This window comes from Psammomys obesus, unplaced genomic scaffold, assembly GCF_907164565.1.
Source record: "Psammomys obesus unplaced genomic scaffold, mPsaObe1.curated_primary_1811, whole genome shotgun sequence".
Taxonomy (NCBI): domain Eukaryota; kingdom Metazoa; phylum Chordata; class Mammalia; order Rodentia; family Muridae; genus Psammomys; species Psammomys obesus.
The window spans coordinates 32249400-32264857 of NW_026596040.1; the positions used below are offsets into that span (position 1 = coordinate 32249400).

A 15458-nucleotide genomic window follows, 5' to 3' on the forward strand; every position below is an offset into this window, starting at 1 on the left:
TCAACACCTAGTGGAAAGACTTTTGAAGCTCAGTCCAGGTAGATTGCGACCTTCACAGAAATAATGCCAAGTAAGGGATTGTGAACTGTAAAATATCTAGCAGGTTGAGCACTCATAATCTCCACCTACAATGGTATCATGACAGTGGCCCAAATAAAGAGCTCAAGGCAGCTAGCATGGACATTTTCCTTGACCCATAAGCATAAGCTACAGCTCTGTCAAGCTCTTGTCATTGCCAAATGCATGACTGAGTAGCAACAAAGCAAAAGTTGAGCTCCTAATTAAACATGTAGGCACCAGCTAGCCCTTGGTGCCATGTTGTTTAAATTCCATTCACTCTGGAAGTACTAGAAATTCATCCACTAGGGTAGACACTTACTTTTGCTTAAGGCTACAGTCTGTGTAGCTGGCTGAGGGTTCATAAGGTACTTCAGATTCATAATAATTCTGCAAAACTCAAGTAATTCACTTTGTAAAGACTATAGTGTTGGTGTGAAGACGTGACAATTCTGGAGATTCTATTTGCCATGGGGATTCTGCTCCCTCAATACAGAAAAGTAGAACATGTTGGGGATAGTTGAAAGCAAACCATGGATAATATCCTCCATAGATGCAGTGGCTTCCACTGGGGCGTAGTAAATTCTCTAAATCAAGGACCAGTATCTGGTGCCATGTGCTCAGCAGTTAAAATAAAGAGACACAAGAGGCTGAAAGAGTTATCGATAGTCACCATCACTCCTTTTGACCCACATAAGGAGTCTATTTCTGGGCCACTTTGAGCTCTTACTGGTGCCTTGTCACTTCAGGCAAGCCAAAATAACACTGTACAAAAAATAATTATTTAAGCCATGTGGGTGAGGAAATGGGGATAAGCATGAAGGACATTCTGGAAACCAAGTGCAGAGATCTTTTAATGATCTCATCATCAATTTTAAAGTCCTGGATATCTATGAATGGTGATGAGAAAGACCAAATGGCTCAACCAGACAATATACAGAAATCACTGTTAAGTCAAAAGCAGGCCCCCCCAAATGGCAGTGCTGGTGACAATATCCTAAACAAGCAAAAGGACACTTATTTAGCAAACAGAAGGGTTCTTACTAGGTAAATAAAAGGCTAACTTCAGCATTCCTCACATATCTACTAAAATAGGTTTTATTTAATTCCTTTACCCCAAAAGGCCAACTATCTAATTCCCCCTCAATCTAGACTGCATCAGCTCAAAGGTCCCATCCTTCTGACTCTCATAAAATCTACTTCATCTTCCAACATTTTGTTCCTTTCTGCTCTTTCAACTACAATGAGAGATAGCCTTGCATTTTGATGTTCAATAAGCCTTTCTTTTTTGATCATTGAGTGGTCCAGTTCAGTGTTTCTAGGGGAATTTTAATCCAGCAACATGGCTGCTCTGGCATGGGATTCTAGGTCTATGTAATCCAGCTGGAATGTAGACACACCCTGGATTACAGTATGATTTGGCTGGACTACAGACACATCCTTAGTACACACCTTTAATCGAAAACATTGAAGGTAAAATTAGCTTGTGGAAGGAAGCAGCCATATTTAATAATGACATCCAACTGAGGGACAAAGAAAGTGACAGATTTGATAGAATGAATCAGAGATAGGATATAACCAAGTCTCACAGAAATGGGGCGGTGGGGGTGGGGAAGAAAGGCTACTTACAAGTAGGGCAAGGAGAGAAAAGGATGGTGGTAGAGTACTGCAGTATGAGTACTGTATGTGGCAATTTTAGCAAGACAGTTTTATAGACACAGGTTTCAGAGAGAAGAGAATAAGAAGGAGCAAGATTAGAGTTTGAGGCCAACCAGTCAGAAGCTGAGAGAAGCCAGTTTGAATCAGCCATCTTGGAAAGGAATTTGAGCCAGAACAGCAGAATTGAATCAGCCATCCAAATTCAGAAAACAAAAACAAAAACAACAAGCAAACAAACAAACTTGAAACAGTGAGCTTATTCATCAGTAAGCCTCTGAGATAAGAATTACATCAGACAAATAAAAGTTACTTTTACACACAATAGACACGCTAATGTAGACAAAGAACTACAAGTAACTTAGTAATGCTGAGAGCAGGAGAAACAGTCTTCCACGGGGGAGAGTACATCAACTGGTTATCTAGTACCCAATGGCCAGCCCTGGAAGCAAACATGCAAGTAACATATATGAGCAAACTGTGCTTACGTAATCAGGTCCGTGTACATACATTTACGCACCAATAATTAAGCACGTGAAAAATAGGACAGAACTTTGAAAAGGAATGAGAAGAGTCTTTGAGGGAGAAATGATGTAATTTTATCATAGTCTTAAAAATAAAAGAAATAAATTAAGTAAAAAATATACCTGGAAAATGTAGCTATCCAATTAAATGTGTAAATCCACATTTTATGTATGATTTAGCACATTTTTGATGTGTGTGTTTATGTGGATGTAGCTCTCTAGACGGAGTGATTGTTTTCTAAGTAAAAGGTAAAAAATGTAATAAATACAAAACATTTGGATTTAATGGAAAAATCAACATTTTGTCTCACTTTCCCAATATTTAGAGTTTTAAGAACCTCACAAATTTTAGCATTCTTTCTTACGTTTACCACCAGAATATAATGTGATCGATATTTATGAGTCTATCACATTTCCCATGTTGTGTGGTTTACAGTTATTGCTGATCTCAATGCACAGCCATCATTTCAGAATTCATTTCTAATGTCAAAGTCTGCCATACAGCCATAGCCTCTTGATTAGCATGGGATTGGCTCCATGTTTGAACCACATGCAGAATGAAAGACCAGGTGAATGACAAGCCTTTATTTGTTGAGAAGTCTTTGCCTGTATAGATTTGGATCAGCGAGTTATTAAAATGACATGGCAAACTACCTTGAAAATCTTTCCATTAGAAGTCAGTAGTCATTGTATTATTCTTTGTAATAACTTTGCTAACTGAGCTAAAAATCTAAACTTTACTTAGGCATTATCATTAGCATATTTGTTCATTAATTATGTCTTCAAAAGGTAGAAGATAGTGGAAAAAGATTTTCATTTTTATATCTCAGTACCTATTTTTCTTGGCACTAAACAAAGATGAATTCCATAGTAGTCACCATTTGTGTAGCAATTTTCAGCCCATGAATTCCATTAAAATACATTTATTGACTAAATCCTTCTGTGAGTGTTTGGGTTTATGAGAGAATGCTGTCTGGGGTACATATATCTGCATATATTTGATTAAGGGCACAGCAGAGGACAATCTCGGTGTTATTACCAAGTAGGTACCTCCCCCTTTTGTTTGGGACTGGATTTATGACTGTCCTGGCACTTCATTTTATATGCCAGAATAGCAGGGAACTTCAGAGTTCAGCTTTTTCCTGCCACCATCACTGGGATGCCAAATGTCCATTACTCTATCTGTTTTTGTTAGTTAGTTTTTGTGTAGTTTCTGGGCACCAAAACTTTCGTTTCCTTGCTTCTCGGGCGAGTGCTTTACCACCTGAGCCAATCCTCAGCCCTACATTAACTCTTTGGGTAAATTCCCTACTTCAGTTTATAACTGGAGAAATGGAGGTTTGGAAAGCTTTGGGCATCTTCTCATAGGAGTATAGGACATCTCAGTAAGCCAAGCAAGAATGTAGAGAAGACTATAAACTAATCTCCCATTTTCAATTGCTCATACAGGATCAATGACAAAATTGTGCCAAATCAATACATCCTTTTGCATTAATTTGAGTGTCCACATTTCTAACATGAACAGGAGACCTGGAAGGGATAAAAGGTGAACACAGATTTTTTTCTTACTTTCATTTTTACCAGAGCAAGCAAAACGCAGCATTTTAATTATTTGAATTTATGGCCGTGTATGATGATGCTAATAATTTCAGTTAGTAGCTCTTTTGAAAAATTGGTCCTGTATATCTTCTTAGCTAGAATTTATTTTAACTATTTACAAAATACAAAGCCCTAGAACGCTGAGCTCTGTGGTATTAGCACAATAGGAAACTATTTTATAATGCCAAGATGCACTTTTTACTCATTTGAACTCTGTGAAGAAACTCGGAAAGGGGAATATTGTCACTTCCATGAGCAGTTTATTTTGCATGAGGAAACTGTATGTGACATGCGTGTGAGTTGGTGCTCTACCACACTAGTCTGTGCCTGGGAATCCTCTTCTAACTCATGTTGCCGACTTCCAGGAGCACTTTCATCATCTGCTAACTACAACTAAGCATTTACACTGCAAAGTCTCTTTCATGATAAGAGACAGAGATTCTACTTAATTGGCCACCAGTGGCTACTATGATTAAGAATGCATGTTTTAGCTTTCTTTACAGGCTCTTCGATATAGCTGTGTGGGTGTTATTAAACTGAAAAAAAAAATACATTCAAACAGATCTCAAAGTGTTGCAACTAATTCTAAACATTTTTGGAGTTTTATAAAATACCTGTGACTTTATTAGGTAAAACCAACCTTTAGAATTATATACCATAGTGGCTAGCAGTAGATATGTAGCTATTCTAACTTTCAAGTAGGTGTAGCTCTTGTCTGTTTGGATTCATAAATTATTTTTCATCTTGATTCATAACCATTTATAAAAGAAAATACCCCAGGTTTAGGATTTTATGTGTTTGTGTTTGTTCATGACCAGCAAAATATTTTTTGCTAACGCCAGGCTATCTGATAAACTGCCTTAATAAAATGTTTAAAATACAATATCATTTGTAATGGGTAACCTTTTCCAGGAGAGATACAGAATTGTTAACAGCTCTCATTTTTCTTAATGCCTAACCAATTTATTTCCTCGACTACAGTGAAACTCTATCGTGTTACTTACATTAAAGAGAGAAAAAAATCATGCATTAGAAAATGTGCACTATTAGCAAGAGACTCCCACACCGTATTTCTTTCTTGATTGTTTGATTTGAATAGTTTGCTCAACACATTCAAATCTTTAAAAATGTGTTCTGTTTGTTATTATATGGATTCTTCCCAAAGCATTTCTGTATGTGGTAGAATATGAGGAGTGCACCATTTCTTCTCATGATGATTTTATTCTATTATTATCTATCTTTATTAAATACATCTTAGGTAATATAATCGTCTGTAATATGTATCTTATCCATCCCACAACCCTTATGCTATAACTAGAAAGCTACTTCCAGTGATCTATTGAGGATGCTGTGAAGAAACTGAATGTATTCCAGAAGCTAGAGACATAATAAATAACTAGAGGTAACTAATGCATTTCTCGTTTGCCCCTCTCTCTTCTAGGTTTCCAGTCTGTTCAACTCCAAAATAAATATTAAGAGCACCACATAATATCTATCTATCTATCTATCTATCTATCTATCTATCTATCTATCCATCTATCTTTCTATAATATCTATATAGATAGATATATAGATATATATGTGGAATTGTTAATTTAATAGTTATCCCAGTTCAGTTTAGTGGATGTTGACTCAACGGTCAGCTGAGTGATTAATTCATGATGATCGGCACCACAAAAAAGCTCCTAGCTCATGTTTACTTATGTGCACCGCTGACTGTTGAAGTTTTAAAAAAGTTAAATGCTTTATTTTTATGACATTTAACACATTTGGTGTGTGTGGGGGGAGCAGGGTTATTTGCTAAACAGTAGAATTAGACCTATATTCACTTGAACTTGGAAAAAAGACTTCTCATCAATACCCCTGAAAACGCCCTCCCCACCTCCCAAAATAAACTAATTGAAACAGTGACAACAGAAATACAACTCTGTCATCAGTTATGAGAAGAGAACATTCAGCACTTAAAGTGTCCTAAATCAGCTAAAGTGCTTGAATTTGTATATTCCGCTGCTTACATGATGTAGTGATGAGTTCCTGGTATTCATTAAACTCATAAATGTACAGGGGCCACCCTCTCTCCATGGAACTGGGTTAATAGGTATAAATCTTTTTTTAATTTAATTTTGTTTTGTTATATTATATATAGATATATCATTTATTATAATTTATTCACTTTGTATCCCAGCTGTAGCCTCTTCCCTCATTCCCTCCCAATCCTGTTCTCTCTCCCTCTTCTTCTCCCATGTCCCTTCCCCAGTGATAGGTGTGGTTCTCCTCCCTTTCCATTTGACCCTAGCCTACCAGTACTCATCAGAACTGTCTGCATTGTCTTCCTCTGTAGCCTGGTAAGGCTGCCCCCACTCCTCAGGGGGAGGTAATCAGAAAGCCAGCCACTGAGTTCATGTTAGAGACAGCTCCTTTTCCCCTTACTAGGGAGCCCGCTTGGAGACTGAGCTGCCATCGGCTACATAGGTACAGGGTTCTAGGTTATCTCCATGCATGGTCCTTGGTTGGAGTATCAGTCTCAGAAAAGACCCCCGGTCCCAGATTTTTTGTTTCTGTTGGTCTCCTTATGGAGCTCTAGTCCTTTCTAATTCTTTCTATCTCCCCCTTCTTTCATAAGATTCCCTGCAGTCTGCCCAAAGTTTGGCTATGAGTCTCAGCATCTGCATTAATACCCTGCTGGGCAGAGTCTTTCAGAGGCCCTCTATGGTATGCTCCTGACTTGTTCCTTGCTTTCGCCCTCTTCTAATGCATATTCTGTTTGCTTTTCTGAATGAGGATTGAGCATGTTACTCAGGGTCCTCCTTCTTGCTTAGCTTCTTTAGGTGTACAGATTTTAGTATGATTATCCTATATTACATGTCTAATATCCATTTGTTTTTTTATGGTAGCACACACCTTTTTAAAAATTTTTATTTTTTTAATATTAATCACACGTTACTTACTTTGTATCCCAGCTGAAGCCCCTCCCTTATTCCCTCTCAATCCTACCCTCCCTCCCTCATCTCCTCCCTGTCCCTTTCCAAGTTCACTGCTAGGGGAAGTCCTCCTCCCCTTCCATCTGACCCTAGTTTATCAGGTATCTTCAGGACTGGCTGCAATGTCCTCTCCTGTGGCCTAGCAAGGCTGTTCCTCCCTCGGGTGGGGGAGAAGAGGTAAAGGAGGCAATCATATGATAAAAGGGGGAGTTAGTATGAATGGAAGAGGACAGGAGTCCCACAAGGACAAAATATATCAGGGCACAGGGGTCCTCTATGAGACTGTTTCTCCAACCAAGGACTACATATATATATATATATATATATATATATATATATATATATATATATGTATATAACCTAGAACTCCTACTCGGATGTAGCCCATGGTAGCTCAGTATCCAAGTGGGTTTTCCTAGTAAGGGGAACAGGGACTATTTCTGATATAGGTATAAAGCTTGCAGTCTGTTCTGTGCACATATTGTGACAATTACCCAAGCACCTTTATTGATGGAACTTCCTATACCATGTTTTTCAAATGCTACCGACTGGATATCGTTCTAGTCAAAAGCATGCATAGTGTTCATCTTTTATAATAAACACCTTTTAAATATTTCCCCCCAAATCTGTTTTCTGTAAAGAACAACATATCATTAATTCAATTTAATTTAAGAAGCTTATGCTACTATATCCCCAAGTCACTACTCAAGAGAAAAAATCACCAGATAACTATATAAAAGAAACTGGGGAAACTTCCCAAGGTTTATGCAAATGGAAACTGGGTTGACCTGGTTACTATCTTCATTTCATGAAGAAGCAGATTTCTATGGTTGTCAAGAATAACTCTAAGCCAAAGGTCTAAGGACACTCGAAAGCTGAACAGCTGTGCTGTGGAGGGCCACAATGTGCCTCAAAATGTATGTTGACCATTTATTGTTTAACTTTAAATAGAGAGGGCTATGTTCTTCCCACCATGCTCAACCACACCACTTAATTTATATTTACAGATGGCCTCTCCACCATCTGTGCACACTACCCAAAGTGCATCTCTGAGGAATTAGAGTGACATTATTTGAAGACCAGATGAAGTAGCCAGGAAAAAGCAATCTATCATTTGTGTGGGGAATGTAAGAGATTCATAGTAATATCCTTTCATGTATGGGGATTTCTCTCTTCATTTCATGCCATTTTTTTTCTAATTCAATGACAAATGTAAAAGACACTGTCCCAAAGTATCATTGATAAAACTCTACACCTGGATCATAAAGATTGTTTTAAGCTGACTTTAGTGAAGGGCCAAGTAACTTCACACTGTTGACTCGTCATTTTCATCCCTGAATTGTGAACAGCATCAGAGAGTTTCCATCCAGAACATTTATTCCATTTCCCATGTTTTCCATCATTCCGCATCAGCACACATACACACACACACGAACACACACATGAGAGAAAGAGAAAAAGAGAAAGAGAGAGTCTCCTTCTTCAAAGGTATTTCTTGGTATCTATATTACAGAATCATCTGAAGAGAAAAATACCATGCAAACACAAAAATAGACATATTTCAGAACGTCAAACAATCCTCCAGCCCTGTGGGAAGCTTCCAGACATGTCCCTCAGCCCCTGTGCTCAGTTCTAACAGGTACTAGGAGGATCTACCCGCTGTTAACCTGCCAACTTACATAGACACAAGAATTTTGTAAATATTCATCACATTATTCAATCTTATTATATCAAATATGTAAGTATTCAATAAATATTCAACACATTCACCATATTATACATATGCATACAAGCCTTTTATATGCATGTGTATATATGTACACAAAACTAAATTTACACATAACACATATAAGCCATATATACCAAATGTCTTTTATTTTTATATTTATATTGGATATTAGAACAAAAGTCGAGTTGGCCACAAAATAGACAATAATAATTTGGTGGTGGCTATCCTGAACCCACAGGCCATAATGTTCATAAGGTTTTGATTTCGTTTGATGTAGATGACAGGTAGAGGAATAAGATAGGCAGATATAATAGAAAATTTCTCTAGCTGCAATATATCGTAAACATACAGATATATACCTTGATTATAAAAACAATTGTTTCATCCTCACTTTGAGCCACAGGGAAACTGTGTGGATATTGTAAGCAAGCCAATTGCGACTCTAAGTCCCATCATTCCCTTGTCTTACCAGGCTTGGGGACAATCAGTTGGGCACTGCTTTGGGCATTGCCAGCCTCGTTTTCAGCCACACATTGATAAAAGCCTTCATCTGATTTCACTACCCCAAGGATCCGTAAGTTGCTTCCAGCCTAGTGGGAGGAAAGGAAAGGAAAAGTAGGTGAGATATTTTGTAAAAGGGGGAAAAACCTCAAATAAACAAAATAGACACGGAACACAGAAAATTTAAGAAAAATCACAAAGATATCTAGCCAATATGACCTGTGCTATCTGGGAAATACTTCACATTCTTCACACTGTTTCTGAATTCTTGGGTGTAATTCTGCCTATTTCTGCAAGGGAGGTATGCTCACAGAATTGGAAGTCTTCCTGGATATTTAAATATTAAATTCACAAAAGTGTTCATCAGGAATACAAGAAATCAAGATCGGTATCTAAAAATCTTATGAAGGAAGCTAGATTTTGGGACTATAGAAAGACAAGTGTGAATGAAGACCAATTACTCCTCCATGCAAATCCTAAAGAGCAAGCTACCCAGGTTAAATCATTTCTGGAAGTGTTTGTCCAAAGAAATGTCTGAAGGTCATTTAAAATAACAATTTCTTTGGCATAATCTTTGGAGTTCTAGAAACCAAGCCTTTGCTAGACTTTTATAACAATATTGTCTTTATTCATAGTCGAAACTTTTCACCTTCAGCAACTCATTATGGAAACCAGTAAAGTTAACTCCTTTTGTGTATAAATTGAACCACAATCTTATTCAAAGATGCATGATAAAATGATCTAGAGATAGTATTTAATTATATGAACTCAGTTTATCTTCAATATTAGTGCAAGAATTAGTTCAGTTAGTGAGACATGTTAAATCACTTCCCCTAAAGTCATTAAGAGATAAATATTACCTCGCAGGGAATTCTTAATTGTTTTTAGTGTCTTGTAGTCAATTTTCAACTGATGTAAAATTCTTAGATAAAGCTGGCTAACTTCTAATTAACAATTCTCTTCTAAGTTACTATCTGAGCTCAGCATTACACGTGCAACACACAATGGCTCTCAGATTTCTGCATCTATTCGGGAAATATTTTTAAGCACATTTTGAAGTGAATAGGGCATATACCATACATTTTCTTCCACCTAAAGAAAAGAAGCATTTAAATAGCTTGGCTGTAATGAGTCATGCTGTGAGAAAGATTATTCAAAGTGTAGAAAAATAAATGTTGCATTTTATCATGTGTCCTTAAGGGCACTCAACAATTTACTTTTCAGGAAAGTAGCATATATTTTAGGTGCATGCATCACTTTTCAAGCTGCCCAATGGCAGGTCATTTTTAATTCAGTGGTAGTGGGGAAAGCATCGCATTTAAAATAATGGATTGGTGTGGCATTAAAAAGTTAAGTGGTGCCCTTTCTTATTCTTACTCAACCAATTAAACAAATGAAAATAAAAGTGAAAAATGGAAAACGGTGACAAAAGTAATAAAGGTATGGTTTACAAATGTATTCCTTAGAAATACAGTGTGACAAAAAATGTATACAGCTAAGAGATTAGTGGAAGTTACAGAAAGTTGTCTGACTGCGGAAGAGGCATGTACCGACAGGAACACGTGATGCCACAGAGTGACACCATTGTGGTGGCCTCACTGGATGACCACACTCTGGTTCCATCTGCCTGGGAGGCATGACTTTGTGCTGGCTTTTCTCTGACAGGGTGATATGTGTCTCAAACACAAAAGCTCTTTAGGATGTCTTTTTCAGTCACATGGTTCTTTTTATAGTTGAAAGGTGGTTTTTATAGTTCTTATATATTCCTATGCCTGAAAGATACTGAACACGAACTAGAGTTTATGGGGGCTGTAGGCACTACGGTTCATAGTCTCTTCTGTTTCCCACATATGGAAAGTAAGGTTACAAAGCAATACGGATTGTGTGATTTCTCTGCTGGAGACAAGAACATAGTGATTACTGTCATCCCTTCTCCACAGGGCTATCAGGCGCCATCTAGAAAAAGAATTAGGGAGGCAAGAGTATACGTGGCCGTGGTAAGGCCATCGCAATAAAAAAGCACAAGTTCCTGAAAAGCACTACAGTTGGTAAAGGCTGAACAAAAAGTAACCCTAGATCCCTGCTTTCTGTGATGAGTTTAAAACTCTAACCCATGAAATGACAATGAGAACACTTAAAAAGTCTCAAGACTCTGCTTGCCTTTTCTTCTCTTTCTTCCTTACCTCTCTCTTTCTCTCTCTCTGCCTATCTCCTCTTTTCCCTCCTTCATTATTTCCTCCCTTCATTTATCCTTCCTTCCATTCTTCTTCTTCTTCTTCTTCTTCTTCTTCTTCTTCTTTTTTCAATAAAAAATGCTGGGCTAACTGCCTAAAATTTCAAGACTACAAATTTGTTTTCTTAAAATGATTTCTAGAAGATATCAGAAACTGAAATGTTTGGGATCCACCCACAATCTTCCAGACTCCTCCAAAGGGCCTAGGTCCAACTTCCATTTTTCAGAAAAGAAAAAAAAAATAGCGGAAATTATAAAAAAAAAATGACTGGGGTTGCAAAACTAATATGAAGAGAATGTAATTACCACTATCTGAAAATAATCACTAGGAATGACCACATCTCCATTCTTCATCCAATTCACAGTAGGCATAGGCTTCCCAGAAACTGCACATTCAAATTCAATATCCATGCTTTCATAGGCATAGAGGTTGGAAGGGTGATTTAAAAACCATGGTGGAACTGCAAAGACAGAAAACAGAAGTGAGTGGATATATGGGTGTGTGAGCTAAGGTCTCACCAAATTGAAAACACTGCTCTGTAATTTGTGTCACTCCCCAACTCTTAGCTTATTAAGCAAGAACCAGTGGAGGATAAATGCGCTTTATCCCCAATGCAATTAACATTTATTACAAGGGAAAAATTAGCTTTTGGGAAAATATGTTCAATAAATGTTTTGAATACTCAAATGTTGGTATCCCTTTGACCTGTGCACTGGAAAGTAGAGAATGCTTAGGAAACTCTATGTTAGGAAAAAACAAACAAACAAACAAACAAACAAACTGAAACCCAGTAAGTTTACATGTCTAAGACAATTCATATCATGAGGTCAGAAAAACCTGTAATGATAAGTTTCATCAAGATTTAGGTATTTATAGAAATTCTCTAGTGAAAATACCCTTGTCATGTTCTTATTAATACATTCATATGGTTTTAGCAATTATCCAATATGTGTCATTACAATATATATGATTATTTTCTGAGTACAGCATGCCATCAATTAATATTATTCAACTTCTTATTTATCATAATAACATTTGTTTATAATGGAAACTTGTTTTTGAAAAAAAAAACCTATAATATAACATATCTTAGATAATGATACTAGCTCAGTTCCCCCAAACCAGGAGGAGAAATTTGGATAACAATTACTCCATCCATGGGGAGAGTTGAGATGAACTATGTCTGGAATATTCATGTAGTGTGAGTAGAAGCATAAAATTCAGTGAAGTATCAGCCACAAGCTTGGTTATGTAAAAAACCCATACATCTTTAGCACTTGTTTTCCATGTCAGTCTTTATTTTAATCATTGTTTCATGATGTTCTGTGTGCAATGATGATAGTTGCTAGACATTTGAGTAGCTACACATTTTCCTCCTTCCAGCCAGGATTACCAAGCTTTCCTTTGACACCACAGGTAGCATTCAAGCTGCCTTTGTTTCTCATCTAGTACTAGGACAATGGGCCAAGACAGTGTAAATGTCATGATTTTCATCTTCGCTTCTTTCGTCTTTCTTTCTTAGTCTGTCTTGCAGTCTTGATTTGTAGCTAAATATTTGAACCTCCAGGACTAAACTCATTTTAATTTCTTTAATCATTCACTGGGGCAATTGATTTAGATGACTAGACTCAGACTTATGAATATTCATGTTCTATGTCATGAAAAGAAATGTCTCAGAGCTGATCTAAACACTGTATACAGGGCTAAATTATGTATTTAATATTGATAATATTATTAGCATAATGATGATTTTTTTCTGATTCCTTTGCCAAGTTCACTGACAATGTACAAAAAGACATTTGAAATATTTATTGAGTGCCTCTGAGGAAATATATATGAGCTGCATCTTTACAACTCTGTCCTCAGTTTTACACACATTTGCGTTTAGTGATTATTTACTAGGCAACAGCCAGTATTTCTTGGAAAAAGACAAAGTAGAATTTATTAGTCCACTCTCTTTATATTTAGTGTCTACATCATAGTTCACTGAGGCATGATGTATTATCCCTATTTTAAAATAAAAATGTTACACTACAAGGAATTTACATAACTTTCTTCAAAATTACAGTCCTTGTAAGTTAAGAGCCTGGCAGTCTGCTGTCCTACACACATTCTCCACTGCTTTGCTGTAACTGTCTCTTTTGCCACCTAAAATTCCTGTGCAACAGTAACTCGGAAATGTTTCTAGGATATCAGAGATGATGTAAGAATGTGATGAGAGTGATTTTAGAAATAATAGCAATTGTCTACACTCCCCGACCTTTGGTCTGTCTGTCCTATAGCAAGGGAAACTCCTTAAATCTGTCCCATCAAACCCTTCATACTTCTCACTCTCATCCAGGTTTTGGAAATATGAGTTTGGAGGTTTACAGTATTGGATACATTCAATAGTGTATGTTCAAGCTAATTAAATACACTGAAACCAACATGTCAATGATATGAGTATGAGTGTCTACGTACATACAGTGTATGCTAGAGAGGGAAAAGAGAAAGAAAGAAAGAAAGAAAGAAAGAAAGAAAGAAAGAAAGAAAGAAAGAAAGAAAGAAAGAAAGAAAAAGAAAGGAAGGATGGAAGGAAGGAAGGAAGGAAGAAAAGAAGTGAAATGGAGTGCAACACAATAAAACAACCTAAAAGTTTGGATGTGTAAATAGGAGGGTCAAGGGTATAGGAGAAAAGGAAAGGCATCTGGAAGACTTGAGCTGAGTTGTAATCCTGCGCCTATATTCAATATAAATCCCTCTGATTTTAACCTCATTGATGGTGTAGAAAGAAGAACTGAGAGTAATAACAGGTGATGTTGGTGAATAACATGTTTTAAGGGAAACAATAGCAGAAACAATAAGAATGCAGAGCCCATAGCAAGTTCATTATTGTATAGTTCATAATCTATACAAATACCTACATAAATGTGGATACTGAGTGTATGTTTGCATGGACATGTGGGAATTCATGGTATTTAAAAATATTATTTCCATGTTTTCTAAATAGAATTTTATTTTTGTATTTAAAATGTCAAATTATATACTTCATAAAATAAAGCTTCTGGAAAACAAACTACATTTAACTGAATTCTATTTTCAAAACAGCTACATTCAGAATCATTCTGTCTTTTAATCTGATGGGTAGGAATCATTTTCCAATTTCTTGTCTCTCACTGGAAAAGATAATATAGAGCTGACCACATGGTCAATTCTTAAAACTTCTCACTTTATTGATGGTTAAAATTCAATGACCTTTTTTTATTTCTATGCATTTGCCTGCAAATATCATGATTTCCTTGTTTTTAATTGCTGAGTAGTATTCTATGGTGTACCTGAGTGAGGTATCCCAAAAGCAAAAAGACACATATGGTATATACTCACTTATTAGTGGCTATTAGCCATATAATATAGAATAAATATATGAAAATCTATAGACCTAAAGAAGCTAAACATCGAGGAAGACCCTAGGTAAGAGGCTTGATCCTCCTTCAGAAGGGCAGACAGGATAGACATCAGAAGTTGCAAAAGTCAGGGATCAGTACAGGAGCCTTCCACAGAGGACCTCTGAAATACTCTACCGATCACGGTATCAAAGCAGATGCTGAGACTCAGCCAAATTTTGGACAGAGTGCAGGGAATATTATGGAAGAAGGGGAAGGTAGAAAGAATTGGAGAGGACAGGAGAGCCACAAGGAGAGCAACAGAGCCACAGAGAAAGAGGATCCAGACAGTCCTGATGAGACCTGGTAGGCTAGGATCAGATGGTAGGGGAGGAGGCTAGGGGAGGGATATAGGGGTATAGGAGAGAGGAAAGTGGGACTGGGAGGAGGTGAGAGAGGGAGGTTTAGCCAAAATACAAAGTGAATAATTTATAATTAATAATAATAATAATAATAATAATGAAAAAAGAAAAATCAGTGACCTATAATTAAGGGGATAATTCCACTTACTCGAATAACATAGGAACTATTATGGGCTGTCATGATAATTATTACCATTTACATATACATATAATATGGAAAAAATGATATATGTGTGATTTGACTATTTCTTTCATTTGCCATAGTACTTAGGCTCTAAGCATGACACTGGACAGCTTGTCTTTACTGATTACAGTAAGTAACTTTTTATAACTGGTTTATTAATTTCTACATTAGATATTCATTGAACCTAAATATTTATCTAAGGTACACTG

General features: G+C 36.7%; 1 protein-coding gene across 1 annotated transcript in view; it reads right to left on the reverse strand.

The window, feature by feature from the left end:
- Positions 1-15458, reverse strand: part of Dcc (DCC netrin 1 receptor) — a 727907-nt gene that overhangs the window by 422477 nt on the left and 289972 nt on the right. Inside the window, exons 6-7 of the mRNA XM_055622855.1 lie at positions 11587-11741; positions 9016-9136 (exon numbers count right to left, since the gene is read on the reverse strand). Coding sequence (XP_055478830.1) covers positions 9016-9136; positions 11587-11741 — 276 coding nt within the window. The remainder of the gene's footprint in view (positions 1-9015; positions 9137-11586; positions 11742-15458) is intronic.